Source organism: Psittacula echo, assembly GCF_963264785.1.
Source record: "Psittacula echo genome assembly, chromosome: 4".
Lineage (NCBI taxonomy): Eukaryota > Metazoa > Chordata > Aves > Psittaciformes > Psittacidae > Psittacula > Psittacula echo.
Genome location: NC_137738.1, coordinates 32,696,835 through 32,722,116, shown reverse-complemented (window position 1 = coordinate 32,722,116; position 25,282 = coordinate 32,696,835). Strand labels below are relative to the sequence as shown.

Here is a 25,282-nt window from a genome sequence, read left to right as displayed (position 1 = left end):
ATGACCTAGCCCTGCCTGTAGAAAGTAACTAAAGAAAAATAATAATGCTAAAACTTTCAGGCAAAGTCCAAATATCCTATTTAAAACTATTTTAGTCTTTATTGCTATTATCTTTTCTATTTTTTTACCTGTCCTAATATGTCATGGTCAACAAAGTCATGAACATAAAGAAACTTGTCTTGACTGAAGAAGTCCACCTCCTTACAAGAATATTTTTGTGAGTTAAGGATCATAAATTAATACATTAAGTCTACTGTACTCATCCTGAAGAGATTTGCTTTAGCTTCTCTGCAAATGATCTGCCAGTTACAGTTAGCCAGTAAAGTCAGCATAAGCTTTTAGGTTTTGGAACATAGAAAATAATGGCTTATGAAATTCTAGTTTATATTAGTTATCCAGTACTTTCATTTGATTAAATCAGACTAAATTAATTTAGCACAAAGTAATGGCATTTGGGAGATGCTGGGCATGAAATTACTGGATTATGCATCCATGTTCTATAATGATTTATAGTGCATATTCTTTTTGTTGATTCAGAAAAATAGGCCTCTGCTGCTCACTAGAGACAACTGGAGAGTGCAGTTGAACATACTAACTTTTGATGATCAAATGTTACTGGTGGCAAAACCCCCATCAATGCTGGGTCATGTAACAATAGCTCTACTTAGAGTGGTGGATTTGAGCTCCCCCTCTACTTGACCCTGGTAAGGCCGCGTCTGAAGTACTATGCTCCTCAGGACAAGAAAGACAAGGAGCTACTGAGAAGGGTGCAGCAGAGGGCCACAAGGGTGATCAGGGGTTTAGAGCATCTTTCTTATGAGGAGAAGTTGTGAGAGATTGGCCTGTTAAGTCTAGAGAAGAGAAGACTGAGAGGGGATCTCATTAATGCAGGTCAATATCTCAAAGGCTGGTGCCAGGAGGATGGTGCCAGACTCCTTTCAGTGGTGCTCAGCAACAGGATGAGGAGCAATGGCCATAAACTAAAGCACAAGAAGTTTCACCTTAACATGAGGGAGAACTTCTTTATGTTGAGGGTGGCAGAGCACTGGAACAGACTGCCCAGGGAGGTTGTGGAGTTTCCCTCTCCGGAGACATTCCATACCCACCTGGGCATGGTCCGTGTAACCTTCTCTAGGTGGCCCTGCCTTGGCAGGAGAGTTCGACTAGATGATCTCTAAAAAGTCCATTCCAACCCTAATGATTCTGTGATTCTGGCATGGCTAATGGGAGGTGTCCTTGCCCATGGCAGGGGAGTTGGAACTAGATGATCTTAAGGTCCTTTCCAACCCCAACTATTCTATGATTCTATGATTTTGTGATCTCCGTTTTAGCTCTTTTTGTATGTTGAAGACGACTTTCAGAATTTTTCAAAGACTTTTTCTTTCCAGAGTTAAGAAAAAAGTATGCACCTGGTTGCTAAAATAACATAGTGTTTGCTGAGATTGTTTTATACATGTGCCTTGGTGTCTTTGCAGGTATTTTTTTTTTGTTTGTTGGTTGGTTGGTTTTTTGTTTCTTTCAGATTCTTTTTTAAGTCCACATTCCTCATTTCTTTTTCAATTTCACAGAAAATATTGTGGGTTTACCGCATCGTATTGACAGAAATAGAATTACAGCAGTAGTTGTCAAACACATAAAAGTGCATTGAAAACACTCAGCATGGGACTATATGGCTTCTGATTAAGACATTATAGCAGCCAACACACTGCTGCCTGTATGAGGACTTAGTGTCTAAACTCATGCTGTAGTTTGTGGAGGTGAGGTCAAGTGGAGCCTGGAGAGCAGCCCACCTCATCGTAAAGTCAACACCTGCACTTGGCCAGCTAACTAAATAGCTGGACCTCACTGAGTGTGGTGACTAGTTTAGATCTCTAGCTGATGTGAAGGTATCTATCCTGTAGATAGACAAACTTTATCCCACCCAGCATCAGTTGAAAGTCCAGGTAGTATTCTTTTAGAGCTTGTCTATTTTACAAAGATCAGAGGACAGAAGGTTTTTTCCTGGAAGAAACTGGGTATCTAGGACTACGTACCTCAGTAGTTGCCAGTTATTGTGGCTTCAGGGCTAGGTGTAACTTTCATGTGGGTGGAGAGCACAACATGACAGTACAGATACTTGACTTTGATTCATGTGTTAAATTTTAAACACATGAAATGAGTGGGTAGAAACTTAGGGCCCCTCTCAGTCAATGGCAGAACTCCCAGACAGTGTTTGAACAGCCATTCATACTCTGTGACTACATGCTACTAGTTCACGCAATAGTTCACATTTCATCTGGATCAAGCACAGGCACGTGATGTAGTGCTTTGTGCCAGCTTTGTGCTCTGTGCCAGCTTTATGCTTTAAGCAGGTGCTGGAGGACAAGCTATACATGATCCAACAAATAATAGGGTATGATCCAGCAAATAATAGGGTCTGCCCAGAGGAAGACTTTCTGGCATAAAGGCTGCCAAGGCAGGATCAAATTGTCAAAATGCTTAACACATCCATGCCAAAAGTAGTGGATCATGTGATTATGACAAAGAATGCTAAATCAGAATTCATTGTCTCCTCAAGCTATGGCTTTAGTAACTTTGAGAGTGCCCAGACTTCAGCCAATTCAGGTAATGTAGAATCATCTTCAGTCTCATTTTTCGCTTTGGCTGTGCTCACATGAAAGGAACATGTAGCTTTTTATTTAATTTTCTGACACAACAGAGTAGTGGTTTATTGCTGCCGTTTTAGTACAGATCGTCAGTTTCAGGGCTTTAAAACTGCTACAAGATTTTATCAATTAGCCCCAGAGGGCTCATTCTAACAGGAGTTTCATTCTCAAAACCTCATCTGGGAGAAACTGAAGTGCGCATACTGTAATGTAGTACAGACTGCCTGCAAATGCAAATCAAAACAGTGTAATATCCACTGTGAATATATTCTTAATAGACTAAAATAGCTAATTTAAGGTAATAATGTAACTAGCAATTACCTGTCTGTATCTATATGAAATAGCTGCTTGCATTCATATGCACGTATAGACTTCTCTGTTGGTAAAGTCTGCCAGTGAGAGTGACTAATGTGACAGAGTGACATTGTAAAATTTTAATACAGTTTTTGTTCCCTTGTCATCTGACTGCTTTAAAGCATTTGTACATGTGAGTTTTTCTCACATGGAAACTATGTTGGTTGTCAGTGAGGTTTCTGTTTTGTTAGCTTTGTTTTCTTTCTCAGAGGCAATTGTTCAGTGGGATCCTGGGATCCCTGTGCGCTGATGATTGCTTGAAAGTCACCTTCTTACAAAGAACCAATACAAAACCTGTTCCATGCTCCAAAGCTCACGTTCATTCCAGACTGAACCCGGCTAACGTCCTCCTGCTATGCCTAGCCTGGCAAACTCAGCTCTGAAGTTAAAAAAGCCTGCATGAAAAAAAATAATATTTTTTTTTTCAGAGGAAATAAATGTAAGAGTTGGTGTGTCTGCCCAATCACATAAATTCTAATAGCTGTTCCTTTCTAAGCATAGGAAAATGAGAAACTTATAGACAGGGAAATGAGTAACAGCTCGGTGACTTTGTATTTATTCTCATAAATGGTTGCATTTGCCAGATGTTGATTTTAATATTGACTGAAGATAAATTACATGCAGTTGAAAGTGTTTGAACTAGCAAGAAAAAAGTAAGATCCTGAACTTGTGTTGTAAATACAGCCATTAGCTGTAGCTGGAGAAGCCAAAAGCACGGAAATAAGTTGCTGAAATATAGGCATCTCATGTCTTCATATGGCTTAGGGTATCTGATATGTGCATGGGCTAGATTTATGACAGCCTACTGGAAATCAGTGATGTTCTGGCATGCAGGATTGATGATAGTCCAGAGTACCCAAAATGACATTGAACTGACCCTAAGAATCTCAATTCAAACCATGAAAGTAAGTAGAAGGCAGAACTATTGATTTTAAATAAGTCTTCAAGCCTACAAACTGGCTATTAAGTCTATACATGCGTTCTGTCAGTGGGAGCTCAGTCCATTACAGATGGGCAGTCAGTCTCTGCCAAATTCAAGGCAAGTTAAAATATAGATATTATTACTGTGAATTTTATAGCTTGGGTTCATCTGCAAGTCAGTTCACAAGAAAAGGTACTAGCATTTTTTTGTGACATCTACAGCTAAAATCTGAATGTTTTGTGATGCCACAGATCTGGCTTTTGGGCCTTGTAAAATTTGTGGGTGATGGAAGACATCAGCTGGTAGAATATTTGTTATTTGGTATATTATCTCAGAAAGTTGAGTGTGAAAGATAAAAGCATTGTGAGGAAGTTAAGTACAAAAAACTGATACAGACGAGGACTGGAAGCTTCCAGGACAACAGTCCTGTGGCCTTCTCAGTCTCTTTAGGTTAGCTCTGGTTGCTAACTCACTAAAATATTCCCTTTAGAGTTCTTGAATGAATGAACTATTTGGAGTGAACTGTAATTTGTGGTTTTTATTTTACTATAAGAACAGTATTGTTAAGAAAATCTGGGGGAGGGAGATGTGTGAGGCACTGTCATATCTTGTTATGTCCCGTACTGTTTTATTTTAAATATTTTGAAGCGTAAGTGGTAGTTCTCTTCCATTTTTTTGTTGATTTGGGGTTTGGATTTTTTTTTTTTTCCATCAAAAATCAAAAGATTTTCAGTGTAGTATTTTTTTTAGAACATGGGTTTTAAGATACACCTTGACAACTGAAAAACTGGTTTTTTTGAAACTACTTATTGTTCACACAATTAGGGCCAATTAGTAAATGGTTGACTTAGTTCCTAATGCAGAACTTTGTCTTACTTTTCAGTAGCAATTTTTAATGATATAGTAGTCTTGATTGAGTTATTATGCAGAGGGAACAGTACTCTTCACCCTCTTCACCTGTGGAGAAGATTACTCTTTATAGTCTTTGGTCCTTTTCCCTTGCTTTTACCTTACTTTACTTGCCTTGCTTTGTCTGTCCTAAATTGGTAAAGGAAAATTGCAGTTTTCTTTTAGCTCTTTTAGCCTCTTTCAAGAAGATAAAACTTTCCAGACCTCCTCACAGTGCTTGTATATTATGATACATTCTTAATTTGCAAGCTGCTGGATCATGTTTATTGCTGTCCTATTTTTAATAATCTTTTCACAAGCATTTTCATTTATCTTCATTTTAATTTTACATATTAGTCCAAAACCTTTATAAAGATCAAGCACTGACATTTCCAGTTTTTTCCTCCCACTACAGGGGAAGATCATCCCATCCTAAGCATTAAAAGAAGAGTTCTGTTTTACATCCAGTTGACGTTCTTCATGCTCAGGATGTTCCAGGGTTTTACTGGACCCTCACTGTGGGACACATAAAAAAAAAAAAAGGAAAAAGGAGGGGAAAAAAAAAAAAAAGAAAATATCTGTTTTATACAAGGTTGACAATTCTGTTTTATTGCGTATGTTAAAATTTGATGCCAAAAGATAGTAATCTTTCCTGACCATTTTTAGTTATATCACATTACTTTCTGCAGCAAGTAAATAACACAATAGTCCTGCTTGAAGTTCTCCTTCAGCTTTTAGACATGCACTCCCCCATCTACCAGTAGATTTCCACAGTTTATCAGACATCAGATTATATAATCATAAAAGCATCAATAAATTTTATAAATCCCATGAGGGATGTCAAGCTACCAGTCTATATTTTAATAATAGATGCAAAAAAATCATGTAAGTCACATTAATGCACAGAAACATACTAGACTGGATCATATCTAAAAACATAATCTTTATGGGAAATAGATAAATCTTTCAGTCAGGATAGTCTGAATCTGGCTATGGCTATACTATGATTCCTGGGTGATATATAGAAGATCTTCCAAATATATAGAAGGTCTTCCAAAGTATAAGTCCAGCAGGGTTGACAGCAAGAACTGCCAGGCCCTCCATCATCATCATCCCAGTGATTTGATAGGAGAAAATACCCACATTCATGCAAAAATGCCTTCCCTTCCCTGCTTCCTCCATGCCCTCAGTTAACAAACCTAAAGGCAATGAACATAGACTCAAAAATCCTAATGTTAAGAAAACGATAATTTCAAGTCTCGCTCTTAATTTTAATCAAAGTGATCCAGTGAGCTGTTCTGGCAAGATTGTTCTGGTTAGATAAGACAGACTAGACGGTTCTGAGGAAAGTAATCGTCTCTTTCTTCCATGGAGATAAGTCAAATGACCAACTTTCCACCTTTCCGATAACTAAGAAGTTTTTTTAAAAAGCCAAAACCAGTTATGGTAAAATATTCCCCTGTTAATATCTTATGTGAAGTATGGAATTCTGCTGCTTGATCTGGCCACATTCTACGCAAAAAACTCTGCTGTTGATGGAAATATGGACCATGGAAGGAGTGGTAGCCATGTAACATGAATCAGTTCTGGTGGCTGGGAGGCAGTTTTGCCTCAGTTTCCTGAATGTACATTTCTGTCAGTCTGAATTAATTTCTAGATTTTCCCAGGTAGATCAGGTTATGGGGAATTGCAGTGGTTTAAATTTGGAGGGATTTTTAATGAGATAAATCACATGATAAATCACATCTGACTTCCAACTTTCTTATTTGCCAAACCATGTATCTCTGAACAAACTTCCTGAAAAGACTGACAGCTCATGCTACAGTTCATGCGTTGCTTAATTGTTTTCCAAGCCAATTCTTGACTTTTTCCTTAATTCTTGAAAAAATTGCCATGTGATGCAGGAACTTCTTGAGGCTTCATCAATACTGTTAATATTTTCAATTTGGTACGAAAGCAAGAGAAATTTAACTTCTACAGGGACTTCTGTGGGAGGAGTGGAATTCTCCCCAAAACCTTAGTGCTGGCCGTATATCTGCAGTGCAGCTAATGCATCAGCCCAAGCCTGTACTGCAGCATTTGTTTTTACGGACTGTTAAGATCACAGGTCCATAATATCATCCAGGGATCCTTTCCCCTAGCCTGCCCTTGATGCAATACGCTGGCTTGGAACTAGATTAGAGCCTCCTTTCCATGAAAAGGCACACCAAGGGTCATAATTGGCAAAAGGGAACTTGTTCTAGTCAAATTATGTTTCTAAAGTATGTAAAACCACTTTGAGATCTTTTCATCTGCAAGATGCTGTATATACCCCAAGTATTGTATTATTACTGGCGTGTTTTCTGCTTCACTCCACTCTGTTCATCACACTCTGTCTAGATAAATGCTAGACACTGTTTTCCCTGCAGTCTACACTGCCTAGAAAAAAACATTAACTATTGTTGCTATAATGCACTAGATTTCTATGTTATTGGAGAAGAAGCAGTGGCTTAAGAGACAGACCACTGTTTTTCATTAAGCTATTTTTAATACCTGTTTCAGTTTAAGAACAGCAGGCCAAGTATCTGCATTCAACCACAAATAAAACTATATTTAAATAAGATTAAGGCTGTAAATTAGATTTCACATCTTAAATTCTCTTGGTACATTACAAAACACAAGAAAAAAGAGAGGGCAAAACTTAATATACCAAAGTAGTTGAAAATGCAGCCTTCTATGGAAAAAATGACTTCTTAAAGAACTTTTTTTGAGAAGATCTGCATTTTCAGCTAAAAAAACCCTTGTATTTTCAAGATGAAAATTCAAATAAACAAAAACCCTTCAAAAAGCTGAACAGTTTTGTCTCAAAACTCAGAATCTTGATTGGTCATTGTAATGCTTTGTGGCAGTTGTAATTTTGAAACTTCATTAGCTTCTCCTTTTTCAGGGGCCAGGGTCCTTAGCCTGGCTATACATGTAGGATACAGTGGCCTACCCATTTTAAAAACTCAGAGATACCTCAGGGAACTTTAAGGCATCTTTGATTTTTTTGGTTCTCTGGGAAGCTCAACACAAAGAAACAATTCGTTGTGGGTTTCATTTTGTTCTCATTAAAAATCACATATTTATCAAAAATAAACACTCTAAGTGAAAAAAAATGTTTTCATTTAAAGACCTGATTTTCCACTAGAGACCGTCACAACAAAATTTTTCAACCACCCCCATTACAGGCATAACCAGGTATGAAAAAATCTGTATTATTGCCACTTAAACTGTGGGGTTACCTGTTCCCATTGTTTTCCAGTGAGATTGTAGTGCTATTGAAACTTTAACACTTTTGTTGTCCTTCAGTGAGTAAAGACAATGTAGCAAAATGAAAAGACTTACTGTCCCCTATTTGAATGACTTATTGGATGCAGTTTTTGTTGGACTAGAATGCATTATAAATGCATAAATCCCTCTAATTTTGGTGACCTGTAATGCCCTTGAAGTGTTTTCCAGTGCACCCAGTTAGATCAGGGCAACAGAAAATAGTTCAGGATTGTATGATCTGTTCTGGTTCAAATTGTAGGAATGGTTGAGTATCTCACCAACCAGAAGTGTAAGTAACTTCTGATCTTGGATGTTTCTTCTCTGACTTTCCTCAAACTCCCACCATATACCTAAAGCCACAATCTCAATAGTCCTTACTACCTGAAGGCAATGAAAAATTCCTTATTCTTATTGCTCTCCTGTTTAGCTCAGTAAAGGCTATATCCTGCCTAGCTCAAGAGGCCTACAATTTTAGTGTCTTGCAGGGCCTAATCATGTTTAAAAAGCAATCTAAGATCATTTCTGGGACAAGATTTTTAGTTCCTTTGAGTTGATACAACAGGGAATCAGCAAAGCCAAAAATATCAATATAAATGTCAGTGGTTTGAAAGGTTACTTCTGCCCCTTTCCCTACCAACATCCCAAGTATGAAACAGTGACTTCTAATGTAGTCACACATCCTGTAGTTCATCCCTTTAGCTAAACAGTCTGATACAATAATAGCAAATGACTGTAGGAGAAGATGGTTTAGTTTCAGCAGGCATGAAGCCTCATGTTACTCAAAGCAGTGTAAATAGAAGTGGCTCCACTGCAATTAGAAGAGTAATGCCACGGGAAGCCCTATGAAGAGAGAAGAGAATCAGACCTGGAGGAGGTTTTTTTTAGTATTTAAATTTTCCTCTAAATGGGGACATTAGTGGTACAGGACTGATGATGGTGTTGTCTCTCTTGGAAACATACTGAACATGCATTTCTTTAACAGTTAGAATGTGGTATATCGGTCTGCTGGATCAGTGATAATAGGACTTTCCACCCCAATCCTGCTGCTATTGCATAGCTGGAATACCTCTTGACTTTAATGGATGTGCCCTCAACACAAGGGCTCAGCTGCTCCACTTGTATTACCAGCTGAAAGAGTGAACAAAGTATTATCTCTTTATTGACTTTCTGTAAAATTTCATTCTCTCCAGATGAGATGATGAGTTTTGCACATTGAAACATATTCATATTCAGAAGCATTGAATATTCATGCATACTTTTGTGCATGTCTAGGAATGTAATCTCACACAACTAGCCATATGCTAGTCTCAGGGATGTCATGGTGCAGTTACCTTTTCAATATGCTTGTCAAAATAAGCCTGTATAGTTTTATATGGAGCATTCCCTGTCTACAGCAAGGCTAGAGGAAAAATGACTGGCTTCAGATCTTTTTGTCCCCTGTATAATTGAGTAAGAAAGTTAGTGGGCCAGAATACTATCTTTAAGCTTTATTTTTTTGTGTACCTGCTTTTGTTGGAGCCTTACGTAATTTTATCATAGTCTCTCTTATCTATAACATAATCAATCATCCTCACAGTTGGTGGCACACACAGAATTCCCTAAGTCCTTTCTTTGCAGTCTGCTTTCCCTTCTGTCAATAGTGACTTCACTGCATGTTTCTTGATTTTTGCCTTCAGTCTCAAATGCAGATGGTTTAAGCATTTTCTACATAGAGAGACCATTTCAGGGATACCTTGTCCAGCTGTGATATCCATACTGAAGGATACAGGAGGGTACCAAACTGCAAGAGCAACTAGGTGTTTGATCCTAAAGCTAGTGGAGTATATTTTCAGCATTAATCCAGTAAGTAAGAATGTTTCCATAGTCAAGGCTGTGAGTTTTTTGTGAAGTTAATTGTATTTTGCAAATAAACCTCAATTTAAGTGTCATAACATCAACATTGTTCATCTGAATGACCAATACTCAGAGTCTTGGCCTATACTCTGTGCCAATCTTACTTCCTCAGGATGTCACTGGGGAGACTTAATCAGTCTACAAAGTATTGTATGCAAAAGCATCTGACGTCAGCTAGTGCAAGGAGACAGCATGGTTTCATTGCTTACATTCAGGGCAGCCAGCCAGGAACTCATGGGCTCTAACCCTCACTCTGCTTCTGGGAGGGCTGCTGCAGTCTGGACAAATCAGTGCAAACTAAAGCAAAAGTTTCAGCAGAGAGATGGTTTATACAGCTTCTAGTATAGGACTATTGAATACAGTAAAGAACTTTACAGACTCTTATGGTATTGGAGGTGGAAGTGAAGAAAAAGATTTTGTATTGATCAGTTGAAATAGTTGAATTTCTCCAAGTGAAGAGGCACAACCCAAACCCTTTCTCTCAGTTTCAATTCTGCATCTAGACTTCCTGCTTTTTGTTTGTTGGTTTCTTTGTTTCATTAATGTAAATGATGACATTAAATTTTCATTCTTTTTCCTTGCAATTGATTGATAACTTCAAAGATTCCTCCCTGCTTTTCTGCAAACACTGTCTGCCATTGTATGACTGCAATAAATGTATAAGCAGAACAGAAGTGAAAAGAGGATGCCCATGACTTTGGTGCAAGGGACAGCCTGTGTCTTGACTTCCATGTTATCTTTGTCTAAATGACTCTACTGTAGTTATTCACAAGCGTAACCCAAGGAAAGCAGGTTTGTAAAAGTGTAGGCTTTTCCAGTCTTATTTAGCCTGTGTTTGCTCTTCCTGATTGATGAAAACAAGTCCCATTAAAGGCCCTTGTGGACTTCATTAATTATGATAGTGGTTGATTAGTTTGGCTGAGATTTGTTTTATAACAATAGACATTTAATTAGCAACAGCTCCAGTTATGACAGCTTCAAAACCTCCTGGGAGCATCATGCACCAGACTTCCTTTTGTGTTATTCTCAAGCCATCAAACAACCTTTAAACTTCCCAAATTACAAAGAAAACAAAGCATACAATGTATAATATGTAGAAAGAATAACAGAACCGTCTTCACATAAGCGATAATAAAAACTTCTCCTTATTAGGTGACTGAATGCCAACATTGCTGTTTCCTGTGATGCTTGTTATCTGGAAAAGTTAAATATTTAGAATCTGTTATTTGAATAGTACTGCTAAAACCAGTCCTTTGGATTTTCTCTTGTTGGTTGCAGAGCACCTCAAAATAAATGTGGTATACGTGTGGGGAGACAGGATGGGAGCAGGTCTGAAAGGGTTGAAACTAGTTGTGGGAAACAAGTTAAGGAAACACTTTGAAAAATAACACTTTCTGAAAGCTGTTTTTTACTCTCACACAGAATGGATTGTTGGATAATACTTATGTAATGCTTATTCTATTGGTACAAGTAATTTATTTGGTACATTAAACACACTTAAAACTAATAATCTTCTGAGAACTTAAAGTAATCATGGCTTGTAAAGTATCAAGGATCATTAGTCACACTTTAATACTCTAATTTTACTGGTTCAGAAAAATCTTTGACTTTACTACTGTGCATCATCAAAGAAGCCTTTAAAACTGTTCTGGGTATGTGAAGGACCAAATTTTCTGTTAGTGATCCTTACTGTGTACAGTGGAATAGTTCCAGTTTACAGGAGCAGCAACTGTGGCCTGGAATTTTCAATATGATAGGGGTCTTCCATTCTTCAAAAGCATAGGTATGTTTCACTATCACACCATATTTAACATTATCTAAACTTCAGAGAACTATTCCTTTTCTAAACAGATATGAAAGTGGGGTGGAACTAGCATTTTTATTTTTAATTCAGATTACCCTTGTTTTTCTCCAAAGTTTGAAGTTTCTCCAAAGCCACGCCAAGGATTTGGCATTGCTTTTGAAACCAAAGCACAAGCTGAGCTGTTTAACCATGGCCACATGAATAAAAAAGAAAAGAGCTACATAAAACTATATTAAAAAGTTGGAGCTGAAAGAAATAATACTAGAGTATTCTTACTGGCTTTTATTCTTTTGTGGCTCATCCTCTTTATCGCATACAAAACTTTGCTGAAATCAATAAACAATCTTCTATCTGAATTCTGCACCTCTCCTGTTATAAATACTGACTTCCTACATGCTAGATTAAATCGTCCATTTTGGATATAAATGTGCTGCGGGGAAGACCTGGACAGCTTTTAATCTAAGATCAGCTTTTGATTTGTGCAGAGTTAGAGCAGTGCAGTTACCTTTTGACCAGGCTTCATGTTCATGTTGTTTGTTGAATCTCATACTGAGGACAAGAGTTAATACATTCCGGGAGCAGTGTGACTCAGCAGATGATAGCACTTTACAATATTTGCTTCTTGCTCTGTTAAAAGACTTCATTGTACAATATGGTTTTTGTAATTAGAGACACGAGCAATTATATGCATGCTCATTTTCCACCTGCTTCTTGCCTTCTCTTTGACAAGGTAAAGAAGAGCAAGCCAGTATAAAAGTGGCCAGTTTTTGATTCATCTGTCATTAATTAACTTTTCAGGGTTCAGATATGTTCTCAGCATGAATAGAAGTTTTATATATTGGAACTTTTTAAATCAAGTAGGCTTGAAGTGTACATATATGAGAGCCCTGGAGGTGGAATCGTTCTGCTCAGTCACTGAAGAGACAGTAGGAATGATGGAAGCATAAACTTTAGCATTATGGCTGTCAAAGTAACACTCCCTGAAACACTGAGGGAGAGGAGGATTTCTGTTTTAACAGCTTGTTTAGTGACTGTATTCCTGCTCAGTGTCAGAGGGCCAAATCTGTACAATTATGTGATGCCCATGCAGGCTGCTGTGAACTAGACAGAGGTGCATATTACATTGACCATTTTGTAAGATACTCTGAGATGTGTAGAGGAGAACTACATAAATGCAAAACAGTATTCTCTTATTTTTTGAATACATCTGCATATTTTTTAGCTTGCACCGTGGATCATGTTCCCATAAACCAGAAGGAAGTCCTCCTACCTGCTGGCTTCTGCAACAGTAGTCAGGGTTCTCTCTGTGAGGTGGTTGCAAATGAGTTCATGCTTAGAAAACAAAGTGTAGGTGGAGAGCAGCCACCTCAGGCAGGAGTTAACCAATAAGACTGGAAAACACTGCATGATGCCAACAGTATTAGCAGTGTGGACCAATGGCAGGAACATGTCACAAACTGCAGCCACAGATGTGCCAGTGTACACTTCTGAAAATAAAATTACTTGCGTGCCTAAGGTCAAGTATCCAAAGTCATATCCAGGCACTGATGTAAGTATCTCAGTTTCTGAAATGGTGAACAGAAACAACCCCTGTTTCGCTGAGGAGAAGTGCTGGGTTGATAAACATTCCTGTAAGCTGGCTGGCTTATTTAAGTGCCAAAGTATGAATTTAGGTACCCCAGTTTGCACATTTTGTTTTGTAATTTTTAGTAGAGCTGTTCAAACAAATACTTACCCTCAGCTCACCTGGCAAAGACTTTCATTTTCACAGCTCTGTGGAAAAAGTGAACCAGCTTTATTTTCATTTCAAGTAATTATTTAAAAATGAGAGGTTTTTCCACTGGCAGAAGGCTAACATTTGCTGGTCAATATCCTCATAAAGCAAGAATGGTAGTTTTGCGCAATTTTGTTTAATGAATGAGCCTTTAGATTGCTATAGCAAATTGGCCAGCAAGCCAATGTGTTTGGGAAAAGTCAGTGATTTTCAATTGCTGTAATTTTGGGTGGTGGCTTTCTTGTTTAGTTGGTTTTGCAGTTTGAATGCTATGGCACTCTCTGCTTTGGCAGGGTGAGGCAGCCATAGCTAGCAATAATAGGAACTGATATTTCCTCTTAAGTAGGACAAGCAGTTTTCAGCCCATTTGGCAAATAATTGCTTTCAGGTGTATCCTTGCAGGATAGGGCAGTCTTCTGCACAGTATTCTCTTCATTTTAGGTTAGCCAAGTTAACAACGTTGAGCAAGAGCACCTGGAGATGATAATCTATCTTCTCTCCAGTTTGTAATGAGTAATTGCAATGTATTTGATTGTCTATGGCTCATTGAGTAAAAGGGGATGAGAGACCTCATTTCCTCAGAAGATTTTCCACTCTCCTTGTGAAGCCTGATGCCATGTGATTGACCAGCTGGCTTAAAAGAACTTTTGATTTGTGTTAAGGTTGGATTCAAAGATCCATTGTAGAAGGCAGGGTATAATGTGGTCCTCGGATCAAGTCTCGCTAATGCAATCCACTTTGCAAAGGCTTGCTGTCACTTCCTCGCATTGCTGTTAACGATTTAACAAAAATGTGCTACTCTTGGTTCACTGCTTTCACACATTTCATAGATGGTATAATAAGTGTTTGAATGTTTAGGATATACATTTTGGCTCTAATGCAAAATGTATCTTTGAAATAACTCAGATTTATAGTCTAATGTGTACTGATTTTATGTTTCTCTGTCATTTATCTGCAGCAGGAGTAAATGCTAATACTTAAACATTTAAAGCCAGATTCTGTCATGCTTGTAGATGGAAGACTAGATTCTTTGTAAGTGAGTGGACAGATCTCACACTATTGTTCTATTCAATCTAAATAACAATGGTAGAATATAGAATTACATTTTGTTTAAAAACAGGAGCTAATTTGACTCCTTATAATCTGCACAATGGCAGAGAACTCAGTGAAGGAGAAAAAAGATTATAAATGAATAATTAAGTAATTTTAAATAGTAATAAGTAAGTGAGAGGAGAAATTTGAACACTTACATAATATTCCTCATCTCTAACCAATAACGGGCTAAAAATTAAGCAAACAAACAAGCAAGCAAGCAAACAAACAATGTCAAAATAGCAGGCTTTTGAGGCAATGCAGTTCATTTTATTTTTACAGTGTTGTGGTTACAATTTTTCTCATGGTACTCTTAGTGTTTCAATTTCTAAGAAAAATAAAAAATTGCAGAAGTATGTGCAAAACCTTTCCTAAACCAGAAACTCTTTCAAAAGCTCCAACAGACAAGTGGGTTTGGATTTTAGTTAAAGATGTAAGTCATCCTATTTTCATGTGACATATTTGTCTTGTGGGATCACAAACTTGTATCTGTTGATGGAACCAGAATCTGTGCATTGCAGAAATCCTGATTTGACACAGTGCTACTTGCCTGCTTAAACCCAGGGTAAGAGTTGAGAAAATCATGGTGTATACACATAGATTAGATTGGTTGTGATCACGTTCTTTTCAGGTAAGCTAAATGGAGCCTGGTGGTCTCTGTGGTTTAGATCTTTTTTTTTTTTGATGGGCTTAGTGCGTTTCCAGATGGTTCTCCTTTAGTATTGCAATGCCTTTGCATACAAACCCACATAGATAAATGAGAGCATCTGTCTGTGATTTATCCTGCTTTGTTCAGTGGAGTAAACTACATAAATTAATTTTTAGGGCTGCGTTGAAGCCATGAGCTTTGTGTTTAGCCACAATCATTCACCCAAGCTCTAGAAGTGCAAAATAGTGATCAACTGTACATTGAGAGCATTCTGCAAATGCAGACAAGGGGCCTTGGTTCCCACAAGTTTTCACAAACAAGGAAAAATATGGGTAGGAATGTTGCCAGCTTTCTCCAGGCCTTGAGAACCCTCATGCTGATGCATATCTAAACCTAATGCAAATCAAAATGTGATGCCAGATGAGTATTAATAGTGTAATTTAGTCACAGGTTTTCATTGCCATCTTGATACTGGGACTAAGGTTGAGTGTTTATTAATGTTACCTATTCCTTACAATCATTACTTGGTCCATGAGCAAATGTTAGCCTTAATTGCAAACATACTTGCATGTGAAAATGTCCAGCTGGGGTCTGATGTATTGTCCATTGAATTTAGTGGGTATTTTTCCGTGGATTTCTGCTGGGGGAAGATTGAGCCACATAAATACTTTTTATTTGATTTTAGGTTAATGAATAGTCTTTATAGAAGTTAGCCACATGAGCACATGAATTCCTGCATTTGTTTATAGCCTTGAGCTGCACTTAATTTCTGTTAGAGTTGAGTTTATTTGAAACTGTCAAGAGAGGGCAGGCAGACAAGTTCTTGTAAGAACAGGTCTTCTTAAGAAAGATTGGTGTGAGATGCCCATACAGTGGCCATGAAGGATGAGGAGCAATAACTTTGTGTACATAAAAAGTAGGAAGTTGGCATTTTAAACTGCATTATATCAAAATATCTACTTGAGAGAAGGAATCTGCCATGCTAGAGAAGGTCTAAATGAAAGCTGGAAACCCTTAAAGAATAGGTAGCCATAGAGTTAACACTTCTCCTTCACTAGAATGAAATAATTTAAGGACATTTTTTTTTTGCCATTTTTATTGGCTGTGTTTCTAGTAGGAGCAGACATGGTGGATTCTGGGTGATGAAATTGGTCAGCCACAGATAAAGAACCTGCTACTCTGCCTTGAAGATGCATATTTGCTGGTTAGGAATAACAAGGCCACTGTTGTAATGGATCATTTTGCCATCCAGTCAACATACACTCCTCTGCAGGGAGAGCATAGCTTGAATAGAAATTATCCTACTTGCCACTGCCTTTCTAAAGTGAACATTTTGGTCATATGTGGAAATACAATTTGGTGTAATGTAAGTGGAAATCCATTCAATGAAATTTGAATACTATGAAAACTCATTGAAAATACGAAAACATATTGGCATCAATTTTCTTGAAGCCTGTTAACTGCACTGGTTCAAGGAGGGTTCATCCAAAGCAAATGGATCAAATTCTTATCCCTGTGAGATGTGAATTCATTGGAGCATTGCATGGGTGACAATAAGATGACTATTTATGCATCCTAATTATTATGGTTATGAAATAAACTAGCACAAAACTTGTGTAATTAAGTATTTGAAGTGTTCTAAAGGGGTGCCTAAATTAGGCTTATTAACTAGGACAGACAATTGATTTAACAGAAATTGTCATAGAATTTAAGTCCCTACATATTGAAATTTGGACATGAATATATTCTGTCTCAATATCCTCTCAGAAACAAGGGACAATTGCAGTATTAACTGTCTCTAATGTTACACTGCACTCCTAGAGCATGTGTATCACTTTTTGGAGTATTTTTGTTCACAGGCTTCTTATTACCTGCTTTCTATAGATGACATTGAGCTTCAAGCCCTAATAAAAGATCCCTTTACACTGGAAACCAGGCTGTCTAAATTGTCCTTTCATGGCCCATTATGATAATAAGGAAAGGAGAGAGAAGGAATCAACTGAAACCAGAATTTCTTGGAATGGATTCTGTTTGTCATATACACATTGTAGGGTTAAGGAAATTAGAGGGAAATGTTTGTATAGTGGCAGGAAATGTTAAAGTAGCATACATATGCCTTTGTAATTTTCTTCAGATTTGGCAACTTGTTTCTGCATAACATACTGAAATTTAGACATCCATATAGTGATTTACATTCAAGCAAAAAAACCCCTCCCAAATTGTTTGTAACCATGAAATTCCGCATGTTGGGAGAAGCTGTGATAAAACACAACAACTGCCAGGATTTCTGAAACAAGGAGATAAAACATGTCTTGTTACAAGACCAACAAGATGATAATCATAACTTACATAGTAAGTGATCAGAGGTTTAGATGTGCTACAAACAAATGCACAGTTATGTAGTTTCTTCAGAATGACTTTTCCAGAAAAGCCACCTCTTTTCTCCTCCATGACATCCCCATGTAAACATTAATTAACAGTCTAAGTAACCCATCAGAGGTGAATACATGGAATCTTTCACAAATAAAGATTTACAGAGTTATACCTTACTACTACTGAGGTATTTTTCTGTTCATGTAAAATAACTTAATTCATTGAAACCCAGACTGTTTTCTTAAGGATAACTGGCAACAAGAATTGGCTGAAGATTTTATATGAAACATGAAACTTATCCACAGAGTTTGTCATTAGCTGGAGTATCTTTTACATTGACAAAAGATGCAACATTTTAGCTGATTGTTTTTAGTGGACTATGAAGGCATCTTGAACCAGAACAGTAGAAGTGTAGTTAGTAACTGCCATTTAAACTGTAAAGGGAAGAAATAGAATAGCAATATGACATAGGAAGTTCAATATACATTACATTTAATCAGGTTTTAAAACTCAGTTGTGAGAGGCAGTTTTACTTAATCATTCAGAAAGTCCTTGTTCAGAGTAAGTCATTGGGTGGTGCAAGGGCTCTTGGTGCAAAAAGATATATTTGCTTACACAACAAATGTGTGTGTTGAATCACTTACGAACCTGGACTAAAATAGTTTTGTATAGAAATTGCAAGAAGGTTTATCAACCTGAAATTGAGGATCCCAACTGAGTCGTAGTGTGGCTGGCTAACATTGTAGACTATGTGGAAAGGATTTTTCAGTCATCTAATTATTTTATTGAACTAAGATGCTTGGAAAAGCATCTACTTTTTCCAGCAAGATCAAACTGAAGGAACTAAGTGCAATAATAACAGCATAAGCATATTCCATAAAAAGAAGCTAGAATGTCAGTGCTTTTCTCTTTCCAGAATGAGTGTTATTGTAGTAACATATTCCAGAGAAAATTTGATGTGTTTTAATGATTAAGGAATTTATCCTACTTCTTTATCCTATTGTGGCATACCTCTTATTCTGTACTGTTCATTTTATGAACTTCTGGCATCCATCCATTACGGTTCCAGATCTTTGTTGTTGTCAGATTGTTTGGAGAGACTGTCAGACATTTTCTAAGTTAATGACATTTATCACTGGTTTTCCTGGCAAATGAATGTTTGTTGATCATGACTCTTCTGACATTACAAAGGCAATTATTTTTGGTATGGTAGCGCTGTGATAAGAGCTCTTAGTCATCACAGAGCTACAGTTGCACCTTTCCAGTACTCCTGTTGCAAATAATTGGAAGAGAAGTGTGAGAGGGAATGAATGGTTCCCTCAGAGAGGAGATCACAAAGAAGACTAATACTTTGGTTCTGGGAATAGCAGGCAGTATTATAGGTAAGTCTGATAGCTGATCTGAAGCTTGTAAGCCATTCTGTAGGGCAAGAAAATAATACATTTTTCTGCATTTTTGGTGAATAAAATGGGTGAACTGGGTTCATCAGATTTGTAATGAAGCTCAGTCATTTGGCACACAGTGACCTGACAGACTCAGTGACCAATCCATTACACTAATTTATATTTTTTCCAATTTGTCAAAAATAATCTGTATTTTATCAAACACCTAATTTAGGACTAATGATAAATTCCTCCTCTTGTTACAAACTTACATCCATAAGGGAAGAGTAAGAGATTAAAGGTTCTAACAAGAGGAACATCCTTCCTGAAAATATCATGGTTTCTTTTATATATGGGTTTTTTCTTGCCTTGAATGCCTCTGCTGATGCTGCTCTTCAAAGACAGATTTTCATCACTACAGTCTTCCCAGGTACAGGAGTTTTACTTTGGTGTTTTGTATGACTCCTGGGCTTTTTGGTCTGTTTTTCATAGACTTCTGCAATTAAGAACATTCCTTTTAATCTTTAAACCACCCTTTGATTGTTGTTACTGGCTGTCTTGTTTCCAATTTCACTTGCAATGTTAAGTTCCATGGGTCTTCTGACTGTTCCTCCTAAAGCTGTAAACTACATTTGCAGCCCTCCTTTAACATCTCTCCCACAATACTGCTTTTTCTGTACCTCTAAAACTTCAAACCAGACATACAGGAGTAAAAGGACCAGAACCAACCTGACCTAGTGCAAGAGAGAAATTTCTAGCTTGAGCAGCACCTTGCAGAAAACCTTGCCTAGGCAAGTCAATCAGGAGAGTAAAGACAATTCAGCTAGATTTGTCACACCTGCTCTAAAATCACCCCATCACACATGTCTGCACTGGCCTTTGACTCCACTGGTTTTGAGTCAGCAGCACAGTCTTTCTCTGGTTGTTTCAATCAGTGGAAACTAGAGCTTCCAAGAAATTAGGTGGTGTAGCTTATGCTAGCAGCTGAACAGTCTGTATCTGCTTCTGCACTGGGAATTCTCCACCACAGCCCCTCCATGCTGTTACATTTTGTCTGTCTGGATGACCTGACTGTGTAGTCTGTATACACAAATATATTTTCTAAACAAAGCTGAGAGCACAAAAATGTATTGCTCCTCTGGGATTATGAGAGATAGTAATACCTGCACATCTGCTAGATTGTGTTGCTAGTTACAAGGATGTAAAATGAGAGAAGGTTGCAGTAGCTAAGGGAATGTTCCCAAGGTTTATCAGTATGAAAGAGAAAAAAATTCAGTGGAGTTTAAGGAGGAATAATGATTTCCACCCTCTCACTGCAGCTGCTTCACCCCATTTGCTCCTTTTTGCTTGATTATATACAAAACATAAGAAGTGAACAACTAAGCCAACTGATGTATTTTCCAGGGTTGTCATACCTTGTAACTTGATAATCATCGTAATCCTGATTCACCAAGGGGAAGATTTATTTTGGTTACTTGAAGAGGGTGTTGGTGACAGATTTCTAATTTATGAAACCATAGCTATTTCTGTGAAGGTTTTAACATGTAAATAATTACCTATTTCCCTTTTTTAAAGGATTCTTTCTGTCCTCACTACACTGTTTTGCTGCATACAGTTTATTATGTAAACACTGGTGCTTTGAGAGCTATTCAGTCTCAGCTTGTCAGCAGGTAGATCAAGACAGAAACGTGCAAAATCAATTTAGCTGTTCTGCTCAAATACTGTGCAAAACAAAAAAGGAAAAGAAAAAAATCAAAGAACTGAAAAAACCCACTCAGTCTGTGTCTTGCAAACATGCTAGCAAGTGATAGGTTGTTTTTTAAACCTTCTACGTGGATTGGAACAAAACACTGTTTTGGAAACCAGAGTATTGCATCAATGGAATTTTTTGCCATTTAAAGTATTAAGGTGTTTAACTTCCTGCCACCTTTTCAGAAGACTTACTGGTTTTGGTCATCTGCATTAGCAAAAAGCTGGCAAGGAGCGGTAGCATTCTGGACATAACTAATACTTTCTGTTAGGTTTTGCCTACAATTTGCAAAGCATTTTCTGAACCCTGTGGATAAAGTGTAAATGAGATTAGATTGAAGCTGAAACTCATTACAGACGTACGAGAAAATCCAGTCAGGATTCAACTTATACTTCTGTTGGTTAACAGTGAAAAATCAAGAGGTGTGACAGATTCAGAGAATAAGTATGCCACTAGTCTTTGACTGAGGAGAAGCTTTTATTGATTGAAATTCTAGTAACTTGAAATTTTTCTGTCAATAATCTGTGTTTGTAGAGTGCTTAACATTCTTGTTTTTCAAATATTTAATTTTGTTCACTGGGTTAATTTGGGAATTAGACAAAAGCAGTTTTATTAAACTATATAAATTTCACATGATAGGAGACTGACTTTAAGGTTCCTGAAGAAATAATGGCTTGAGTAAATAGACTGAGTGGTATGTTATGACTGCAGTGCCACGTACACCAATTAGTAGTGATCAGAACCTCCTCAGCAGAGGGGGGTTTTTCCACTTGGTGTGAACTGATGGGCATTCTCTGGCCCTGGCGTTTCTGCTCCTGATTCATAGTTTCACATAAAAGCTAGGAATGTGTAGTTATGTAAAGTTTTCTAATATCCAGAAGAGATCTGGGATATATTGTTAGTGCAGATAGAAAAATTATTACTTTTTCTCATGGGTCTTTCATCTCTAGAGCAAATTATACATCACCACTACCAGAATTGCCAGAAAAGAAGCGGAAGGCTTTTCTCACTGTATTAAGATGTTGTTCCAAAACTGAAAAGAGAAGAATATAAATATCTAAATGACTATCTAGATGAATTCATGTAAGGAATTCTAAGAAATTGGATTTTTTTTCTGTTCTGTTGGAAAACAATAGGTGGTTTAGGGGCTGTGGAGTAGGTGAGGATGTTTTTTAAGGTGGCAGAGAAGGTATTTGGTTAACCACGGATTATATCCAGTATGGGAAAGAGAGTGTCCAGGTGTTATTAGGACTGTATTATGAAGCAGCTGTATGAAAAGGAAGCTAAAGTTCCTGACAGTAGACAGCATAAACCAGTGTAGCTGTTATTTGAGCTGTAGTGAGCCACTTAGAATACAATCCTTAAAAGCAGTCAAAGTCAAAAAAAGTGTTTGATAAATCGAGCAAACCCTTTCCATATACCTTCTTCACTAATTTTTCTTTTCCTTCCAAAAGCATCATCATGTGATCAAGAACTTCAGTCAGCCCTGGAGGAAGCTAAACAGCCCCAGAAAGACAATGTGTTCATTCCAGAGTGTGCTCAAGGTGGCCTCTACAAACCAGTGCAGTGCCATCCTTCCACAGGCTACTGCTGGTGTGTTCTGGTGGATACGGGGCGTCCCATCCCTGGTACATCAACAAGGTAAGTGAATACACATTCATTGCTCTAAATTTATAGTGAGAAGATGCCTTAGTATGCATGTACTAACTAGCACGTAGATTTCTATTGCTGGTGGCGTTATAGTTTTCTTCCACTATGAAGTGAAATACATGTATAAGAGACACCAAAAGTTAAGGTTATGTGGCCACAGACTTTCACTGCAATGTCACAGGAAGTTTGCTTCACTAGTCCTCTTTTTTACTTTTATTGTGTCCCGGGAAGCCAAGGCTTGGAGCAGATGAGTAAGCCCAGAGGAAACCTCACACTCCTTAGCTTGTACATAGAAGAACTAAGTAAGATGGTCTATAACAGAAACCATGTCCAGCCTCAGAAACATACAGTTATTTTTCCAGCATCCTCCTCAACTATTTCATATGACTGTTTTTGATGGAATGATTGCTTGAGAACCCATAAAGGGGAAATATCATTTTAGTGTGTTATTAATAGAAGCTTGGAGTTGAGTTGTCTCAGCTGAGCCGGATACATGGTAAAGTGTTGTAAGCCACATAGAGCAGATGCAGGCAAGGCAAGTATCAGGTTCCAAAGGATGTTATTTAGGGTGGTTATTGAGGTTTGGCCCTTGTAGGAATGCAATAGAAGCTCATGTAAAGCTGGCGAGCAGTATGGGTATCTTGATGCAATCATAAATATTTTCAAGCTTAAGCAAAATGTTTTTTTATCATTTGCTTAGGGTTCGTGAAGAAACATTATAAGCCATTTGCTGTAGAGTATTATATTCTTGGGGAGTGTTTTTCACATATTCTTCAAGTGCTGATTTACTGACTGCTGTTTATGCCATATTCTAGACCATGCCAACTACAGTACCAGCTGAAGTGAGCATGACTTAAAGTTACTGTTGATCTGCTGTTTCTGGCAAGTTGAGATCCATAAACTGTCAAAACAGAATAATTTAAACTTGATCCTGAAACTGTAGGTCCACTGTGCATATTGTGTGAGGACCTAGACATGTCCTCTAGAGATTCCAGAGGCTCCTTTTTTTGCTAGTCCTCCATTCTCCACCTCTAGGTTTGTTTACTGATTCTAATTTTTAGTGCTAATCCTTTGAATTATACTTTAAATCATTTTATGGAACCTATTCTCTAATTTGACTCCAAATCCAGTTGTTTGGCCTCCATCCTGTGCTGATGCAGGGGGTTAATCTTCCCCAGGTGTGGGATTTTTGCATTTACCTTTTCTTTACAAGATTCCTGCCAACCCATTTGTCCAGCCTGCTGAGGTCTCTCGGAATGGCAGCATAACCCTCTGGTGTATCAGCAGCTCCTCCCAGTGTTGTATCATCTGCAAACTTGCTACAGTTTTTCTCTGTTCCAGGATTATGGTCATTAACTAATAGGCTAAACAATCCTGGCTCTAGTATTGAACTCTGGGGCACTCCACTGGTGACTGGCTTTGAGCTGAAATTTGTGCCGCTGATCCCAATTCTTTGAGACTGGCAGTTCAGCCAGTTTTCAGCACACCTCAGTGTTCATTTATCTAGCACATACTTCAACAGTTTGTCTATGAGAATGTAATCAGACAGTGTCAAAACCCATGCTAAAATTAAGATGACATCTGCTCATCTCTTTTTATCTACTGAGCCAGCCATCTCATCATAGAAGGCTTGCAGGGCCAAGCATGATTTCCTCTTCATAAATCCATGCTGACTACTCTCAATCACCTTCTTTGTCCCCTCATATGTCTTAAAATAGCTTCTAGGAAGATTTGCTTCATCACCTTCCAGCTCACTTTCCTATTTGTGTGCATAGTGTGCATGCAGTGTGTGTCATTTTGGCTTCTACTGTCATACAGACTAGAATCCTAAGTCTTCACAACCCCTAATGAATCACCTATGGATCTAGAATCAGTTTCCATCTTCTTTTTTTCCTGTTTAGTGTGCTGGCCTCTTCTGTTAGGCAGCTACACAGCCACTTAGCTGTGGAGAAGAGGTGTCAGGGAGGTATTTCACTGTGTTGCAGCTTTGGTCTCCAGAGTTGGAAGGCCAGCAAATTGGATTCAGTTATTTCATGCATATGGTTTAGGCACAAATTTTGCTTTTGTGAGAGTGCTCTGCCTGGTGGTTGTTACTCAAAAGATAACTGCTGTGGTCTTACAGAATCAGAGAATAGTTAGGGTTGGAAAGGTTCTTAAGATCATCAAGTTCCAACCCCCCTGCCATGGGCAGGGACACCTCACACTAAACCACGTCACCCAAGGCTCTGTCCAGTCTGGCCTTGTCTGCAGGTATGGAGCATTCACAGCTTCCCTGGGCAACCCATTCCAGTGCCTCACCACCCTCACAGTAAAGAATTTCTTCCTTATATCCAATCTAAACTTCCCCTGTTTAAGTTTGAACCCATTACCCCTTGTCCTATCACTTCAGTCCCTAATGAAGAGTCCCTCCCCAGCATCCTTATGAGGCCCCCTTCAGATACCAGAAGGCTGCTATGAGGTCTCCACGCAGCCTTCTCTTCTCCAGGCTGAGCAGCCCCAACTTTCTCAGCCTGTCTCCATACAGGAGGTGCTCCAGCCTCCTGATCATCCTCGTGACCCTCCTCTGGACTTGTTCCAACAGTTCCATGTCCTTTTTATGTTGAGGACACCAGAACTGCACACAATACTCCTAGTGAGGTCTCACGAGAGCAGAGTAGAGGGGCAGGATCACCTCCTGCGACCTGCTGGTCAGGCTCCTTTTGATGCAGCCCAGGCTGGTTTTCTGGGCTGCAAATGCACACTGCCTTGACCATTTCTAATTTGTTCAGCTTTGCTGGACTTAACGGGCAGTTCTCAGTGGAGTTCTGAGGAAGTA

The 25,282-nt window shown here is 38.2% G+C and overlaps 1 protein-coding gene across 1 annotated transcript in view; it reads left to right on the top strand.

The window, feature by feature from the left end:
- Positions 1–25,282, top strand: part of SMOC2 (SPARC related modular calcium binding 2) — a gene marked incomplete at both ends in the record, with an annotated part of 135,482 nt that overhangs the window by 73,697 nt on the left and 36,503 nt on the right. Inside the window, one exon of the mRNA XM_080615874.1 lies at positions 22,272–22,458. Coding sequence (XP_080472000.1) covers positions 22,272–22,458 — 187 coding nt within the window. The remainder of the gene's footprint in view (positions 1–22,271; positions 22,459–25,282) is intronic.